Source organism: Lissotriton helveticus, chromosome 1_2, assembly GCF_964261635.1.
Source record: "Lissotriton helveticus chromosome 1_2, aLisHel1.1, whole genome shotgun sequence".
Taxonomy (NCBI): Eukaryota; Metazoa; Chordata; class Amphibia; order Caudata; family Salamandridae; genus Lissotriton; species Lissotriton helveticus.
Genome location: NC_136058.1, coordinates 62,694,317 through 62,713,952, shown reverse-complemented (window position 1 = coordinate 62,713,952; position 19,636 = coordinate 62,694,317). Strand labels below are relative to the sequence as shown.

Here is a 19,636-nt window from a genome sequence, read left to right as displayed (position 1 = left end):
CTCTGTGTAAGGGTATTGGTACTGCTTTTGTCTGTTATGCTCGAAGGAAACTTTCACTGATGTTGCCCGTGAATAATATGGTGCAGGAAAGTGGGTTACTGGTTTTGGGGGGCGGGGGGGGATGAAGCCATACTCATGCAGTAACCACAATCTCTTTTGGGGTGAAAGATAGGCAAACTCCAAATTAATCTACGCTTAACCCTCTGGTAGCTTGGCACAAAGCATCCAAGCTTAATTTAAAAGCAATGTGTAAAGTAGTTTTGCAACACACAAACAGCAAAATGAAAACACAGCACAACACATCCAGGTCAACGGAATATCTTGCATCCATCAAAAACTAAATCAGATTCATATTTATTTCCTCCACTAAAAATGGTATGGAAGTTGTCAATGCATAAGTGGCTGATATTTGTTTACAGTGGAGTTACACAGCTCGTTTATGTATTTTTTTTAACTGCAATAGCTCTTCTCAGTTTTAGGGAGTAGCCTTTAGGATTCCTTTAGGGTTTCTGGGTGTTAACATTTGATTAATAGTGAAATATAGTCGTATTTAACTTTCCAATCGGCCCTTAGCTAACCTTTTTATTACATTTATAAGATCTGCTCATTTTAGACTGTGATTTATGCCACTGATATTCTAGATTTTGACATTAACTTTTCAGGGAAGACCGTTTGTGCTTGCTATATTTGTATATTGCTTTGACGCCCTAGGTATTTTTCTGTATTTTTCCTTCCAAATTGTTTGGAGCAGAGGTAGAATTTCTCATATTGGGCTCCTGGGTCATGTTTGGCTGCTGTTTCAAATCCAGCAGCTTTGTACAGTAGGAGTAGTTTTGTTTAGTCTCTTATATGTGGATAATTTTGGTTCAAAAGTTCAGGAGCTGTAGTAAGGTAAAGGTATGTTCCGGCCAATTTTGTAGTTGGATTTGAGCGTTGACTGCTGTGGGGAAATTAGATGAAATGTGCACCCCGCTGTTTGACTAGGGCTATCAACAAGTTGAGCCAGCCACATTGCAAATAGTTTTATTAGGTCTAGTGCAGGTCTGATGTTGTGATAATTTACCCACATGTTAAAGTGATCATTCAGTCTGAATTTTGGTGCTAGAGACCCTATAGGCACATATAGGTTGGATTAGAGATTTCATCCAGAAATTTCCATACACCTGATGGAGCGGGAATCTCATCTCATTTGTAAGGGTGCATCACAATCATGCGTAGAGTGCTCCCCCATATAATCTTAAAACAGTTTTAATGTGAAGTGTTAGAATTGTGCAATGTATTAATGTAACTACGTGATGTATTTTAGGTTATTGACAAGCATTATGAAGATTTAACATAGAGAATGAATGTAACTAGCAGAAAACGTTAACATGAAGAACTCATGTTGAAAAATAGACAATATTCATGTACTAAATGTGCTCAATAGCTGTGATATTTCGTATGTAGGCAAATGCACTAGTTGAAAATATATTAATGTGTATGTAAATTTGTAAAAGCTGATACTATGCATTCTTATGTTAGCTGAAATTGAAGACCTGAAAAGCAAGTCCCTAACAACTCTCACTTTAGGATTATCAATTTGAGTTTCATGTGTGCTATGGCATTTGTTATTTCTCACATTTTGTATTACAGGTGAAGAAGCACTATTTTAGGTAGAATAATGTCTTTGTTTTACTAGCTAGGCAAGGGCAGGAAGTTCAATCATATGGCTTAGGTCAATAAAGAAAGGATGTTCCCAATCACACAGGAAAAAAGTCTGGGAGCCTAGGTCAAATTGTTGCAAGAAAGGTACATGGACAACACCGTGGAGAAGTACATACATACTGTACTCAAAGTGGATTGCGTCACCAAAGTGCATGATGCGATTTCTACCTGTGAAGAACTGATTGTGAATCTTGGGAAAGAGCCCCACTTCTTTCTTGCCTTCAGAGAGAGAGCATCCCAGACCGAGCTCTTTCTTTGCGATGGTGGTTTTATGCTACTTGACCCATTGATGGTGGAGAGGCTTCTTAGGAAGACTCCACGTACTGACACCTTTTACCCTTCTTCTTGAAAATACTTATGTGGGGATGTCAACTTAGAGTTAGAGTAGAGATAGATGTAATGTTTTTCACTCTTCAACCCCCGATGTAGGGAAATGTGGACTCATGCTTCCTGATTTTCTGTATCTTACTTCTTGAGGTATTAGTTTTGTTTATGCTGCACAGCCTAATTTGGATTCACATATTTGGCTTCGTGATAATTCCTTTGTATTTCTATACTCTCGTGTTGAGGTGCCTTTATGGCCTGTTATGTTTGGCTTTGTAATAAACTACCTAACCATATGTAGTTGTCCATGGGTTAATATGTATCAAAGAGTATTATTAGCTAATTGACTATCTGTTAACAACTTTTCTCCCCTTTACATGTTCATGCTGTGAAAATGAACCATTGGATTGTGACTCTAGAACAGGTCTAGATCTAATAGGCACGGCCGTTTCACATTCTTACAGTAAATACCTATGTTAGCATACAGGGTCAATGCAAAACACCTACAGACATCCATGCATACATAGCCCAGCACACAAAAAGGCACCAATGTACACAGGTGCAACAGGGCACCAGAGCAGCAGTCCTTCCTGCAGAGCAGTAGAACAGTCCACAGGTCCATAGGTGTACCGAACAGGTGGGTCTGAGGGTCCACTATTTACACATTGTGCACACTTTGAAGAAGGAGAAGGTTCTGGAGGTTTCCACTCTTTCCTGCCTTCCTGCCCTCATCCCAGCATCTCAAGGGACACAAAAGACTAGTATTAAACACTTTATGAGTGTGGTCTCTGTGATGTGCAAGTGTGGTAGGTGACAGCTCCCCCCTCATCAAGTCAGAGATGTCCCATCCTGCCAACACCTATTCTTCTTTGTCACACTGTCTGGGAACAATGCACAAAGACCAACTGCCAGCTACACCTATTCATGTAACCCAGGATGTAGGCACCAAATGGTTAGGGAAAAAAATGCCAAATTTCTAAAAGTGGTATTTTCAGAACTTGACTCACAATTCAACTTAACCATTAAAGAGGATTTCAAATTCCAATTCTTTAGACACTAAACTCGATATTTCTACTTGTTCCCAATTGAAAGTTATCAATGCTACAAGGTAACCCAATGTTCTCTTATGGGAGAAGTAGGCCTTGCAGTAGTGAACAACTAATTCAAGAGTTATTTTTACTGCCATGACATGTAAAACTTAAAGGTACATGTGCAGCTTTTTAGATACACTGTACCCTGCACTATGGGCTGTTTAGGCTTTAGGGTCTACCTTATTGGTGGCTTGTGTTTTAAAAGGAAGGTTTAGGCCAGGCAAAAGATTTATTTAGTCAGCTCAAAATTACAGTTTAAAACTGTGCACTTAGGCTGCAATGCCAGACCTGAACCAGGTCTAAAAGACTGAGTAAGTGGGTGGCGGAATCAGTGCTGCAGGCCCACTAGTAGCTAGTTTATTTTACAGGCCCTGGGTACATGTAGTACCACTTTAGTAGGGGCTTACAAGTAAGTTAAATTTGCCAATAGGGCGTTAGCCAATTTTATCATGTTTAGAAGCACACTCACTTTAGCAGTGGTTATCAGTAGTAAAGTGCACGGAGTACTAAGGCCAACAGAAACAAGGCCAGCAAAAAATGAAGGTCTAAGGCAAAAGGTTTGGGCGAAGACCACCATAAGGCTGATGAGCCTAACACGTGTTCTATGTGAAAGTAGCTTCCACTCCTTTCTATGTTGTACTTATTCTGTGTGCTAGAAATGATTCTGTCTGGGTGTACCTGCTATCTACATGTAGGGAAGCTTGCAGTACTACTGATTACATTATGCTAATTATAGGTGGTAAGGGTATTTACACTAATGGTAAGGCAGACGTGTTTATGTTATCAGGTTATGCTTAGCCTCACATCCGTCCAAAGTATATGGGGCAATGCTTGCATACCACAATATTTTATGTAAAGCACTTTCAATAAAAGCATCATGTAACGATCACATTATTGATATTAAATAAAAAGTAATTGTCTTCACTATGAGAGTGTGATGTTTTTTCAGCATTTATAGAACCCACCTACAGGGATATTTAGCTGTCTGTTGTCGAAGGAGCTACTGTATCTGATACTTCAACATATAAGTATAGTGGGATTTTCATGAGCCCAATTCAAACGATCATCTTTTGTGCTCTTTCTTCCCACTCATTGGCTGTCAGTCACATCTTAGATCAACTCACTGGTAAATGGCTCTCTCCCTTTATTGTATCAGCTCTTTCTTTGTTCTGCCTCACATGGAGTCTAGTGCATGATGGATTCTTTTCTCTCTTGCCTCACCGTCTTTCACTGCTTTTGTCTCCCACCCCCAACCTGACCTCTGCACTTTGCCTTCCCACTTTCTCCTTCTCCCACTTGTCTAGTGCTCTATTACCTATCCTCTGGTGCACCACACTTTCTTAACTCTTATAAAAAGAATTGTGAGAGAGCTTGTAGGTGCATCCTGTAACTGGCCACACATTTATGTGTACATCATCTGTGCTAGCTTTGCTATAAGTTGACTGGTTGAAAATGGCCATTGTCCATTCTGGAACAGTAGATTACAAATAAAGCATAAAGGAGATGGTAGTCATACATGCACATGTGTGTCAAGGTATGATGACCATCTTCTCCAAAACCTCTTCAAGATGGCCACATTGCTTGCAGGGGCCTTTCTAGATTGGATTTTGTTATACAGTATAACAAAAACCATTGAAGGACAACTCCCATGTGCAAGAATACCTATGTGTAGCTGTCTTTCAATGGTTTTTGTCATGAGCAATTGCAAAAACAAACAATTGTGGCGAAGTCCATAGCTCTGTGCTGTGGTGTCTCCGCCAAGACTGCTTGGCTTGTTTTGAACTGGAATCAGCACAAAACCAGGGCCTAATATGTTATGCCTGCCGACACATTTTAGCAGATGTTATCACCCTATAATGCAACAACCTATTAAAAAAGTTTGTTTTAGTCCATGACCATCCTGCAGAAACCTTTTAGGCATAAACTTGTAATAGGTGTTATGCAAATAGGCCCTAAGCAAATACAGTATATTCCTCATCTTTGCCGAAATTGTGAGCTGAAGGTGCAGAAATGTTTGTCATATAGGGTGCCACAATACATTAAATCGCCTGTTTTCTTTATGCTTATTACATTAACACCAACTCAGGGTAATACAAGCGTAACGAGCAAGGCACATATAAACCAAATTTTCAGGTGTAATTCTCACTAACATCTATAAAAAATATGTCATTTACATATGCGTAGTTTATGAATCGTTCAGAACGGCATAAGGTGTGTTAGGTATGTCTATATGGAATTTCCTATTTCATGATTTTGAGAAAGCATTATTTTGCTTACTTCACACTTGTGGCCACTTTCAGAGGTGTTTCTATCTAAAGAGTGGTCTGGGTGTCCTAGGCAACTAGGATGCTAGCCAGCTCAGCCTTCACTTTGGTGACCTTCACAAAATATGTACATGCATGTTCAACGATTTTCGGAAAATGGGAGGCTTAAAAGATACAGGTGTAAGTGACTGAACACATTACTGCAGTTTCTAGAAGGATGTATTGTTGAAAGGAAGAATAGGTAATTGCGAAAAAGGATTTTTACCTTGCCACGAAAAGCTATTTCAACATTAAAAAATTGTCTGACCCTAAATTTTCAATTCATTACGTCCGTGGGCTATTGAAACGAGTACGACCTTTCATACATTTCATTGACTTATGCCTGTTTCTGCTTATGTGAATAACCTAGTCCTGTGGGAATTAATGGTTTTGTGATTAAAGTAAAAAGGTGTAACTCAGCCATTTGAGAACGTGCCAGGATACTATCATTTTAGTAACAGAGCGCGCTACAAAAGCCTCTATAAATAAATATAAATAAATATATTGTAAGAGGGCCATATCATACACGTCCGGCCTCGTGTTTACAATAGCTTTGTGATATTAGCCATATTTGTTTAAATAAATGTATTATTCTTTAAATGTATACAATCGGCCTGCTTACAGATAAGGTCATTCTACAGAGGTGTTCTGTCTGCAAGTGTAAAACTGAATGAAATAAGTCTGTTAAATGATCTAATTAATTTCACGTTTTTTTTCTTTTACAGCAATTATTCAGCTGCCAGGCTCTACGAAAACTGAGTATGCCTGACAATGACCTTTCCAACCTGCCCACCACCATTGCCAGTTTAGTTAATCTCAAAGAACTTGACATCAGTAAAAACGGTAAGGATGAATTGTCGAGCGTTAGATCTTCCTGCATTGCATTTTTTTAGTTCACCTAATCCATAACGCGTTCTTAAGTGCTATCTTTTGTCCTAGTCTCTATTTATAATATTAGAAATAGTGATGAACCTTTATAGTATCTGATAATTATCTGATAACAGTACAGCAACGAGACCACAACGGCACTGTTATCAAATGTTTAACTCATTAATGTGCTATTACTTTAAATAGAACTCCTATCACAACACAATACCCTCTGTGCCGCACCTTCCTTCCTCATCCCGCTCACTCTACCTAGCAAAGAAAAATGAGCATGAAAAGAATATTTACATTTTGTGACAAATGTTAGGGTTGTGTGAAATTCGAATTCGCAGGTGGAAACTTTGTGAAATTTGAGCAAGAGAATTCGACTAGGGAATTGTTCCAATAAAAGCAGGTTTTGCATTGCTTTCACAAAAAAACTTTGCAGGAGTTTTGCCCCTTTTTGAGAAAATATATTCAGTTGGGTATAGGTGAATTTAGATTGCTTCATGCCCTCCTAAAAGCAATGCATTGAACAATTTGTAAAAATGTAGATAGTAAGACCTTACATAATTTCTTTTTAATTGCTGTTGACTGTCATTAATTGAAAATAGCCTATAGAGAGTAACGGCATGTCGTTCGATAAAAGGTCAGGACTCTTGTTACTTGTATCTAAAGATCTTAAGAAATTAAAAAGCGTCTCCAGTGCTAGAAAAGCAAATTAGCTGCTCATAAGCTCACCTCAGTGCTGCGGACATTACAGTGCTCAATTTGTTTAGGTGCTTGCAGGAGGTGGGGCCTGTTACTCTTTTTTTGAGACTGGGACGCACGTTCCATCATGAAACGCCGATCCAGAGCAAGCAAAGGGTATTGAAGTAAGAAAGAGGGAGGAAGAGAAAGGAAGGAAAACAGTAACAAAGGGAGACAGCTGAGATGACAGAGAACCTGCAAGAGTGAAATAAAGAGGCGGCAAGTGTAAAGTGGTGAAAGAAAGAGGCATGTGGTAGAATAAAGTCTTGAAAGCCTTGGTTTGAGGCATCTCTGGCTTTAGGCACTGCCAGCCGCAGGCTACTAAGAATGAACATCTGCGCCATGCACCTTTTTTTCTGCGAATGAAGCAGTGGCTGACAGGAATTATTGTTGACAAACCTCGTTTTGTTCAATTTCTTTAGGTATGAATATATCTGTCCTTTATGTTTTATTTTATTTGTTGTGGGAATAATGAACACACTATTCGAATGTGGAAAAAAGTAGAAAGCACATGCCTTCACTTGATACTGAATTTTGTATTTAAATTCTTGTGAGAATTGGAGAAAACAAAATATGTCTAAAGAATGATTTAATGGAGACGCCTTCTGTGATTTAAGGTATTTTAAAAAGACCAATAGCTCTTCGTAGAATGCTGTGTCTATCAGTTTTCATATTGATCACAATACACATAATCCTGGGCTGGTATTGGTACGGTGTAACAGTGCTTAAATTTGATTTTGGGGATCAGCAAGTATATAGTGTCTAAGCAGTCTCCCTAATATTTAGGTTCAATGGACTTGTCCATGGACTTTGATTGCGTTGACCCCAACAAGCTGTGGCAACCTCTTTATGAGTGTGGCATTCTAGGCCACTGCTCTTGTTGTTTGGAGCTTTGGAATGTAGTTATGTATATAGCTGTCAGGTAAAGCTAAGCCTCCTGCCTGTCTGCACTGTTCCTGTGGATGGGATCCTTTTCCTAAGAATAAACCTTCTTCCCAACTTCAACTTGCGTGAAGCTTTATTTTACTTTTGGCGATGAGGACGGGATACAAATCCAAGCGTGCAAAGCGCAATGGATTAGCAATCCATTGCCTTAACCATTCAAAACTCAAAAACCTTTTGTGGGGAAGTGTGTTTGAAGTCAGGACTGACCACAAGCCTTTGTGTGAAATGTTTAAATAAAGGGGCATCAATGCGATGTCTAGTAGGATCACCAAGTGGGTTGTGGCGCTACAGGATTATGATTTTCAGATCAAGTACCAGCCTGGTGTGGAGAATAAGGTCGCTGATCCATTGTTGCAATTGGTTGATAGTGGTGAACAAGGTTCGTCTGATGACTGTGAACAGGAGGATGAGGACATGGTTTGTTACATTGAGGTTGAGCGTATCACCAGAGAAAGGTGGTTTGCGGCTTCAAGCACGGACAGTGTGTTACTTGAAGTTTTTGAACTTGTCAAGGCTGGTTGGAAGACCATACCCAAAAGCAATAATGAATTAGAACAATTTTGGCATGTCAGAAATGAGTTTTCTGAACACAGTGGTGTACTAGTTAGGGGTTTGATGTTAGTTCCTCCGTCTACCCTCAGACAAGAGCTCGTCATACAGGACATCAGGGGATGTAAAAAAACAAGGAAAGGCTGCGGTTGTCCTATTGGTGGCCTGGAATGGATTTACAGGTAGAGTTTTGTCCATTGTGCCTTGAGTGAGAGGGTAGCTAAGCCGAAGGTCCAACCCATGGTTATATGAGATCGTCCTGATGGTCCATGGAAAGAGGTTGGACTGGATAGTGTTGGTCCTGTTCATTCCTTGGGCTCAGAGTGGTATATTCTGGTTCTGGTAGACTTGTTCTCCAGATGGCCAGAGATAGCTGTTACACGTGGCATAGAAACTAAGCATGTGAAGACGTTTTTGCAGAAACTCCTAGCCAGGGAAGGCATCCCTGATGCCATATTAACTGACAATGACGTTCAGCTTGTTTCCAGAGAAATGGAACAGTTCCTGGTTCAACATGGCATCAAGCACATGAGGTTTGCCTTACACCATCCTGAAACCAATAGAATGGTAGAACTCTTCAATCGTGTTCTTAAAGAGACGATTCAGATGGCTAAATCCAATGGGTTGGACTGGCATGATGAAATATTCAAGAAAGTTGAGATTTACAGGTTGTCCCCTCACGCCACGACTAACAAAACCCCCTTTGAGGTTTTCAGGGGTAGACATGCCAACACATTGGTGGCTCTTACATGGGTAAAAGATTTGCAGAACGCTCGGAGTGCAAACAGTGATGGGCATGAAGCTTTATAACCAAAGAAAGAATGTGAAGAAGATTGTTGTTCTAATTGAAATTCCCTGTAAAAGAAGCTCTTCTATGGCATTTCCGGAACCTTTGTAGGTTATCAAGATATTTAATAATGCCATCAAAACTGTTGACCGCCGCATTTGGAACCTGAACAGAGTGATTGTAGTCAGAGATGATCTGATACCTTTTCATCCGATAAACAGAGGTTCTGGTCCTGGCTCATCTAGGGACTCTAGTAGTTCAGCGGACTCTTCTGCAGTTTTGAATGGCTCTAATTGCTCTTCTGGTTCAAACAACTCTTCTCTTCTGCGGATTCGAAGGACTCTCTTGGAACTTCAGGCACGATTCGTAGGTCTACAAGAGTGCCTTCTTCTTTGGCATACTTTAAAGATTATGTAAAGTGAATTTCTTGCTTATGTAAGGTGAATTCTCTTTTTATTTTTCACTTTTGTTTTCCTCATATTATATATCATATATGGTTCTAATCTGTTTTGTAAATGAAGGAGATGTGTGGCCTTCTAGGCCACTGCTTTTGTTGCCAGGAACTTTGGAATTTATTTATGTAAATAGCTGTCAGTTGAAGCTGAGCCTCCTGCCTGTCTGCACTGTTCCTGTGGATGGGATCCTTTTCCTAAGAATAAACCTTGTTCCCAACTTCAACTTGTGTGAAGCTTGATTTTACAATGAGACTTGATGTAACTCCTATATATATTCTGGCCACACTTCATACGAACACTAAAGCAAGTGTATGAGATGGTCAGAGAGGTGATGTATCAGATGTCATCCAGATTAGACGTGGAGTGTGTAAAGTGTGCATGCTTTCCCCATTACTTTTCATTTTGTATATTATTAATCAGACCCTCCGGGATTTCGCGGTTCCGCGATTTGCAATAAAATCGCGAAATACGCACTTTTGTAAAAAGGCTGCGCTTTTTACAAAAATGCTTGCAAAATTGAAGGAATGTGGTCCAATGCCTCCCGCATTCAGAAATGCATTGTGTACAACTGGTGGCTCCGAGAGTACTCTGGATGGTATGCATGTCTAGTGTCTGTGTGTGTAAATAGCCTTGTGGTAATGGGTACAGAATAAAAGTGAAAAAAATCACACCTACTTTTTATCTTAAAAACGAGCAAACACTCAATAATTTTGAAAAATGAGGAGGGACCATTTTAACAATGGATCCGAATCAGTTTTGTCTTCATAGACAGAAGCACATTTAGTTCTCTGGGTTTGGACAGGTTGACATCGATTAGTTCACCCGATAAAACCTGACACCTCTTGGTTTGGGGTTTTATTGGGTGCGATAATTGCTATCTGTTATGGGTTTTGGCCTCGAAAATTGGGCATAACACACTGATTTGGTGTTCACATTACAATTTGTATGTCCCAGTATTATCTAGCAGTTCCGCAACCCCCGTTTAAATACCTGCAGGTTTGACGTAGTTACCGGTTGTGATGAAGTCTACATAATAATTCTGACTCCTGCGCATAACAGGGCTTTATGCACAGATCAGAATGTTCCATTGGCAATTAAGGCAATAGTGTCAATTCACGAGTGGACCACAAATAAGTCAGTGCTATATTAAAAGTATTGGGCTCAGCAAATCCAGTGCCATAAAGGACAAGCATACCCTTCCATGTAGGGAATGAATGGCATTTGCATCCTTTCAGGGATTCATCCGCTACTGGTGCCATGGAAATGTACACGTGTCTTCTAGTCAAACAAGGCACTCTTCTTGTAAACCCTCTGGCTTGAAGTATAATTTTTAGCTGAAATAAGTGTTGATATTTCGGCATTAGGCAGGATTAAATGAGGAACTGTACTCCAGAATTCAATAACAAGATGTGTCAGCTGTGACAATTCGGCACCAGGAATTTTGGCGGGTGTTCTTGTGGCTCTGTGCAGTAAGGTAAAGGAAGACTGACTCCACGAGGACAAAACTGAGAATTTGAGAACTCCCCCCACAACCGAAGCCAGCGGAAACCAGGCTCCCAGACCTTCTCTCCACCCGCTGTTATTGTTGGGGGCATTTAGTAAAAAACATATTATACTTTGTTGTGACTGGAACATAGCAAAAGGAGGGGCACAAACCAAGTATCGTGAGGCATATAAAAGATACACCTTATTCATCCCAGATTCACACCTGTGTGTAGACCACTCAGCAACTGCAAGATTACAAGTAAACCTTTGCAAAGGACAATTTGTGGCCTTTTTTGTCACATTTGCTCCGTTTGATCTAGAATCAAATTTTATAGGCCTGGATTGGAGACTAATTCTGCCATTGGCCTGCCTCATGCTTGCAAAATAACATAATGCATGCTTACAGTGGCTTTCATTCAGGCTTCTTTGTCAATTAGCCTGTTCAAGTGTCATTCATATTTTTCTTCTGCACACCTTAGCAAACAGCATGGGGAAATGGGTCTGCTACTTTATCTGTTGGCTGTCTTGCCGGATCACATGTGCATACCCCTTGAAAGTAGGGAATTGTAGTATCGGGCCTTATGTGCCTAGGCTGCTGGGCCTCTCCTTTATATTTTTGCCAAATCCTTTGCACATACTAGATAGGTTTGCAACTAAAAATCATCCACTCGCCAAGGTTGGCCTATGGGCTTTGTCAATGTTTGATTTTTGGGAAACCTGTGAATTATGCAGCATGTTTGATTATGTGACAAACAGAGTAAATCTATGGATATGCAGAGTACACAACATGCAACGTATAGCACTGGGTACATATTCAGTGAAACGTGCCCAGCACGGGATATATATACACTGGACAGTGCTGAATCCACAGGCTGCTCTAGGTACTATGCATAGGGCATTATATACAGCTTTAAGTACATAGTGCTATGTAAAGTGCACACCAGATGATGTTCACACATAGCATAACCTATATGACACAACCTTTACATTATTGAACACATAGCGCATATACACGCCTTTGAATGCAGAGCATAAAATACCCTGCGCAAGGTATGCATTGCATAATGGAAAGTGTTCGCATATACTGGCCAGCACATAGTGCTCACTACATTATACACATGGTGCATAAGCACTGGTCAGAAAACTCTCTACACAACTCTCAAAATACAATCACAATGTACATAGCACAGACTGAGAGCAAGAGCTTGCTTACACATACTGCACAACGAGATATACAGAAGACACCACACGAAGAACATGACACACATTCAGAATCCAAGGTTCACAGTATGAAACAAGCAGCCGCGGCCCGTGGAGGGAGTGCCGTGGGGCAGAAAGGCGGGCGGGGGGGTGCTAAACACCGGAATATGGATAATTGGAGGTAAGTAAACACTTTAATAAATAAAACGAATTTTGTAGCACGCCCTGCATCGCGATATTCGATTTATTTATTAAATTGTTTACTTACCTCCAATTATCCATATTCCGGTGTTTAGTACCCCCCACCCTGCCCCTCCACTCCTTTCTGCCCCACGGCACTCCCTCCACGGGCCGTGGCTGGAAACAAGCCTGTCTCACAGTAATGGCATAGCACCTTGCACAGTGTTGGCGGCACTTGCTACACAACCTGTGCTTCAAAGCCCCGAGCACACAAATGCTCGGATCAGGGGGACACACCGAATGGTACACTGCACAGGAGAATCTCCAGACCCCAGGGTATGCAATGCATACTGAAGAGTCCAGGATACACTGACAACAAAGTATAGCCGGCGATACATGGTGTTTTGAACACTGCCATGTATACACTGCACAAGAAACACCCACATAACATACAGAGATGCCCTCCAGATGTAATCAGGCTTTGAGGAGCCTGATTACAGAGGAGTCCCAAATCTATAAATAATGAAGGCACAGTGCTGACGCTGAAAGTAATGTGAACATAAGTACTACATGACACATACAGTAGTTAAACCTGCCAGCATGAATACTGTACACAGTGCTTTGCTGTAAACTTTCATGTTGTAAAATACCTCATAAAAATAAGATCTCTGCGTTTGGTATTGAAATAATTGCTAAATACAGTGCTGCAAAAATGCTGCATAATTCACATATGTGTGCTGCTAAATTTCGAATATTTATGCCGCAAAATTTGCTAATCCAATGCCGCGATATCCTGGGGGGGGGGGTCTGATTAATAATCGTAGTACTAAGTTGGCATCAAGCACCCTGCACATTCCAAAGATAAATGGTACCCCGCTAGCGACACTGCTGTACGCGGATGATGCAGTTCTAATGGCCTGTACACCTAAGACCCTGTGTACGTTAGTACACACCTTTGTGAATTGTATGGCTAATCTTGGTTTATCTACACATTTTTCAGAATTATTCATAATGACGTGTGGCCCTAAAGGCCCAAATTATAATTGGCTTAAATACCCTATTTAGCACAAAAAGTTCAACAGGCTCTTGGGCCCCCCATATTTCCCAAAGCAGGTCAAACTATCAAGGTCAACGGATTTGCTCCTTAGTCTTCCGCGTCATTCAAGTGGGTTACAAATCTATGCTGCACAGTGTTCCCTGACAGCTTCTTATGGTGCAGGAGTCTGGAAGTTGCTGATTGTACGTCTATACAGAGGGAAGAGAATACCTTCTGTAAGAGAATTTTGGCTGTTCCTGTATTCTCCTCACACTTATTTTTCATAGCGACTTGGTTTAACCTATTTGAGTGGTTTTATTAGGACCAGCCCCCCTTATTGAGGCTTTCAATTTGGCGGACTGAGGAAGCATCTTTAACAAGGGCCTTAATTATTTATTGTTTGGCATGTGATAAGGTTCTAACCATCTTTTAGGCTGCCCTATGTATAAGAATCATTTGATGGGATAGGACTCTCTCATGCATTCTTTGACACAGCCTCATGTGCTGATATCGATAAAAATATGTGTCTGCATTGTAGCAAGCCCAACTACATGAATAAAGGGTTAGGGAAGAATCTCAGAAAGCAACCATTGCTAATTATTTGATGTTTAAAATAGGGGTTAAATTAGACAGTTACTTATGGAATCCAAGTAGGAATTGGGAATGCTCTCTTTTATTTCGGTTCAGAACCAGTGGCACCTGGCATCTACTGAGGGAAGGGGAGCGGACAAACAAAATAAAAAATCCAATGCCCTCTTTGCTCCGACCTCCTCTACTGGGACTGCAGTGCATGCCCCAGCGAACTCCCTCAACCAATCCTGGCTTGCTCATGTGCTGTTAACCGGCATGTGAGGAGTGCCCTGATTGGTAGGAGCAGCCTCTTCTGGCGCTCTCAAGGGCACTGGATGCGTGCACTTGCTTCCAACCTAGCTGTCTTAAGACAGCGGGGTTGAGCGATTTAAAGTGCACATGTCTGGCTTGCCATCACAAGACAGCCAGCCAAAGAGACATGCGCACTTTAAACAGTGAAAGGCAGCCATCTGCCCACCACTACTCCCTGCTTTCACTCAATAGGCCCTGCCAAGTCCTGGTGCTCAGTTCAGAACAGGAAGATGAAAAATAAAATGGTAATGAATTACCATTTTATTTTTCATATCCGGGGCTTTGGGGGTGAGAGAGCGCAAACTGACCTAAATGTATGAGTGCATCACACTTACCTGTAGTAAGCACAAATCATGAGGAGAAATGCCATGAGTGCTAGTAGTATCTGCAATTATATTCTGAATGTATAGCTAATGTAGAGATTTAAGTAGAAGTGGAACTAATACAGAAATGTTTGACACTATATGATTTTATTAGATGTGATTATTCCTGAATCCATGTCGTGTAGCTGTTTAAAATGTAAGATGGCATGTGGTTAAACGCAGAATGTGGTAGGCCTCAGGGCCAGAGCTAGAAGGTGTTTCTTTTCACGACATAGATTGAAATAATGTTTTGGTCATTGCATTAATGGGCCATGATTTATAGATGTGTTTACTGAATAATAGAATAAGAGTATTAACATGCTTTAATTAATGAAGAAGTTGAATGCTATAATCATTATGAGAAATGTTGTAGGCCTGAAATGCTTTAACATTGATTTACACGTACATGTCTGGGCCGAGAAATGTTGCGAACCTTTTGGAAATCTATGAGAGTTGGGTTCTTGGCTGCAGATGTCTGTCTGCAAGAGAAAGGGAGGATCCGATTATAAATAATATGAATAGAGGTCTGTTCAGTAGACGGCCCAGACATGGAGGAGGGTTCTGGAATGTTTAAGGGGTATCAGCGGGCCGGAGAAGAGTCTGAGAAGCAAGGTCAACTCCAACGTATGAGGCCCAATACAAAGCAGCATGGAAAAAGCCAGAAGCTACACCACGTGAGGGGCGTCTCATGAGAGGCGTCTCAAATGTTGTTGACTGTTTTGTATTAGGGACAGCACCCCTGGGTGGAGTTAGAGCAGATACCTGAGGACCCTTTAGAGAGCGGATGGGTAGGCAGAGAGGGGTCATGACTGGAGAACTATAGGTTTTCACCAAGAGACTTAGAGTGAGTGACTTCCCTTGGGGTCATTCACTGCTGACACCTTTGTTAGGTTGGGATTTGGTTAAGTAGGGATACCATCTAGAGCAGGGTAGGGACAGCCTAACCTGTGTGTTTTCCTCCAACTTAAATGAAGGAGAGATATGCGTCAATGCTGATAGCTTTATTATTCTTAGAACTTGTATTGGTAATTTCCGTTGCTCGTCTGAGGGCTTTCAGAGAGCACATGTATGTAGTTGGACCTGTGTATCTCGTGAATCTCATTCTGAGATGTCTGTATTTGCAGCTTATCCTATCCTTACAATAAACTTTTGAAAGCTAGAAGTTGTTTGTGATCTTTTGGAGCGGGGTCCTTTATTGGGTGAACTAACTTGGGGAGAGAGGCACTTTCTTCCTTCAATGACAGGCAACAAAGGTTCAGTCGACCAGATCGGGGTTTAGATCAATAGTGATAAGGTATCGATCAAAATCTCGCCCTTCCAGTTGGTAGCAGAGGATGGTTGCCTTCTTGAGGACGGTGACCTAGGCCAGGTTAGCTTACCCCAAGGCCCCTAGAAATCGATGATCGGAAGAACCGCCCGCCGAAGAACATCCGGATGACGTGAGACAGAAAAAGCAGCAGTATCGGTCGAGAGTGAGTATAAAGGGTCATGCGTGTAAGATTGCGGTGTTTTTGTATTGTATCTATGTTGTAATGTCTGGCGGAGTTGGAATGTCTGTAGAGTGACTGTGGAACAGGTTGTGAGCGCGCGCAACCGGTGGAAATCTTAAGTTCAAGGAGAGCTTAAGTGGTTCGGGTGTATCGGACACCCAGAGTAATTGTCAAATAGTGTGAAGGGGGTCATGAGGTACCATTGATCACCCGAAAGACCGAGATAGGGGGAACGTAAGAGTGAGTGCGTGAGTAACGGACGCTGGTCGGAAGTTACTGTGTGTGTAAGCAACCTATCAGAGAGACGATAGACATTTCGTCAGTTGTGTTGACAATTACATATAGACTGTGGACGTACAGTCGAGGGAAGTGACCGCTTGGTCGGAAGTAGTCATTTTTCGGTGTATGAATGGGACGCATGCATGACCGGGAGACGAGTTGAGAAAGGAGGGGTGCTGCTGCGAAGCGGAGAAAAGTGACGTCAGGAAGTGTCGCGACGTGATTGGCCGACAGGAGAAAGACCGCGCTGTGATAGGCCAGCTAGCAAAGACGTCAGAAAGTGTCGCTCTGTGATTGGCCGACCGGAGAAAGACCGCGCTGCGATAGGCCAAGTTAGCAAAGCCGCGACAGGATTGGTGGATTGTCATCAGGAAGTAAACAGAGTAGCGAGGCTGGATATTGTGCGCATAATTATGAAGTGTTTTAAATGGCTGAGAGCGGTGTTTAAAAAAGAGAAGCGGGGATCGTATGAAGGGGAAGAAGCCCCGCCGGAGGGTACGCCGGCTCGTTACATGGCAGTGAATGTTGGGCTGCATACGATCCTTTGGATATCAGAGTGGAGTAAGATTACGGAAGGAAATGAGGAACTGACGTTCCCGAAGTACGGGACGTTCAGATTAGAGGTGTTACATCGATTAAAATCAGTCATGACCTCAATGAGACCCTTGCCTAGACCGACCCAGTTTGAAGCCCTTGATGCATGGATTAGGGCAGCGCATGAAAAGAATATGAACAGACGACAAGAAAGGGTGAAACGATCGGTAAGGGCAGTGCAGGATGCCAGGTGGGATGCGGATGCTAAAAGATGGAGAGTGCATAACATGGAAGTAAATAAACTGTACCCGGTGTTAGAGGTGCCTGGAAATAAAAGCCCCCTAGAAGAAGATGATGAGAGCGAAACAGAGGACAGCCTGATAAACAGATTATTGACAGACAGGCCACCCCCGTATAATAGAGCAGGGGGAGAGGTCGAGCATAGTGAAGGAGAAAAGGGGGGCAATGCAGGAGAGCATAGACCGCTTCCCAGTTCAGAGTGGGATCCTGAGGCAAAGAAAGAGCTGTCCCAGCCTAGTCAGGTGCAACAGGTAGTCGGGAGGTTTGTGGTACAAAGAGCGCCGGAAACGGAGTGCGCCACATCCTACGGATTACCAGATGCACTACAGGTACCTGTTACCATAGGTCCTATAATATCGATATATGACCAAGAGAGAGCAAGAGGGGAAGAACGGGTACGGAAGGACAGAGAAAGAGCAGGGACGGCAAGGAGGAACGATACGATTAATTCCCCAAGTCAGATGCCGATACCGAGAGAGTGGAGCACCCCGATGCACACAGCAGGGGACCCAGGAGGGGACCCTGGGGGCCCTAGATGGCCAGCGGATCTGAGGGGAACTGGACGAAAATCCTTTCAAGAGCTAAATGAGTACATGAAGAAGTGGGATGAGGCAGTGGAGGCTCACAAGAGCATCATAGCTGCAGAAGCTGAAAGGGAAAGTCAGGACAGCAGAGCTCGGACTCACTGCGGGGCTGGGGAGAGCAGCCCGGAGTGGGACTGTAGAGAGAGAGATAGTAGGGGAGTCACCCATTGGGCCCGGAGTGGGGATAGAACAGACCTGGAAAACGGGGGCCCCGGGAGTGAAGGGGTGGCGTGCCCAATACTCAGTGAAGGGGAGAGGAGAGCGCAAGAGTACAGAAACAGCTTTAAGTGTCCACACTGTGTGCCCGGCACCAGAGAACTGAATGGGAGTTGTGAGAGGTCGCACCATAGTCCCTGTGATGACGGAAATGAGCGCAGCCCAGGGAATATGGGGAACCAGGAAGGATCGTATCGGATACTGAGCGATACTAGGCAAAGGGAGAGTAGCGACCAGAGGGAAAATAACAGAGAGGAGTATGGTGAAAGGAGAGAAGCAGGAGAGAGTGGGCAGAGCAAGAGTGGGGGTAACAGGCCCGTGTTCCATCACCTTCCAAGATCGGATGGCCGAGCATGGGACCTGGAGAGATGGGAGCAAGGGAGAGCACTCATTAACTCTCCCGAGCCCAAACGTAGAGCTCGAAGTTGGGATGGTAGGGAGACTAGTGAGCCCCCTTTGAAAGACATATTGCGAGCTGAGATAAAAGCTAAGAGACTCGATGTCGCCAGCTTAAGGTCAGACCTGGATGACATGATAGATGGTACCCTGCCTTTAGAAAGAATGGAAATGTATGAGCAGGATGAAATACTGTATATGGCAAAGGACATCACTCGAAAAGCGAGAGCAATCCATGAGAAGTTAGTCGAACTAGCAGGCAAATATATGGTGGACCTGTCAAGAACCAAAGCATTACAGGGTAACCACAGGCTACATTACACAGATCGAGACCTAGATGAGAGGAGAACGATTGGGCTGAAAACGCACATAAGGGAACTGATCACTGGAATAAGGACATGGAGGGCACTAGATAAGTGGGAAGAGAGGTGGTCCAAGAAAGGGACCGTCAGGAGAAGCACGCTTGGTATGACACCAGGAAGGCTGCAGGGAATAGAAGCATACCCTTTGCGTGAAGTCGCCAATGGGAACTATGTGCATGTCCCTTGGAGTAGGGGAGATTTAGCTGCTTTTACCACCTCCTTCCCCAAATTGCGGGAAAACCCAGTGGAGTGGTACAAGCAAGTTGAGAGATTTGTAAAAATCTCAAAGGTCCTATGGATAGATCTGAACACGCTGTTTGACATTGTAGTACCAGGAGATCTGTGGACAGCATGCAAGGTTAGCGCTGAGTGGCCCACAACGGAGCCGGAGAGAGATGCTAAGACTAATGGGCCGTCCGAGATTGTGATGGCAAAATTCGAGAGAGTGATGACTTGGCTGAAAGAGAAAGTGCCAATGCAAGACATAGATTGGGTCAGAATAGACCGAACCAGACAGGAACCCAAAGAGACCGTCCACGAATATTACGAGAGATTGCT

At 42.7% G+C, this 19,636-nt stretch overlaps 1 protein-coding gene across 2 annotated transcripts in view; it reads left to right on the top strand.

Annotated features, from left to right (window-relative positions):
• Window positions 1-19,636, top strand: part of LRRC7 (leucine rich repeat containing 7) — a 2,053,453-nt gene that overhangs the window by 810,158 nt on the left and 1,223,659 nt on the right. For both annotated transcript variants that reach the window (XM_078668793.1, XM_078668795.1), the window contains exon 5: window positions 6,148-6,265. In XM_078668793.1, coding sequence (XP_078524919.1) covers window positions 6,148-6,265 — 118 coding nt within the window. The remainder of the gene's footprint in view (window positions 1-6,147; window positions 6,266-19,636) is intronic.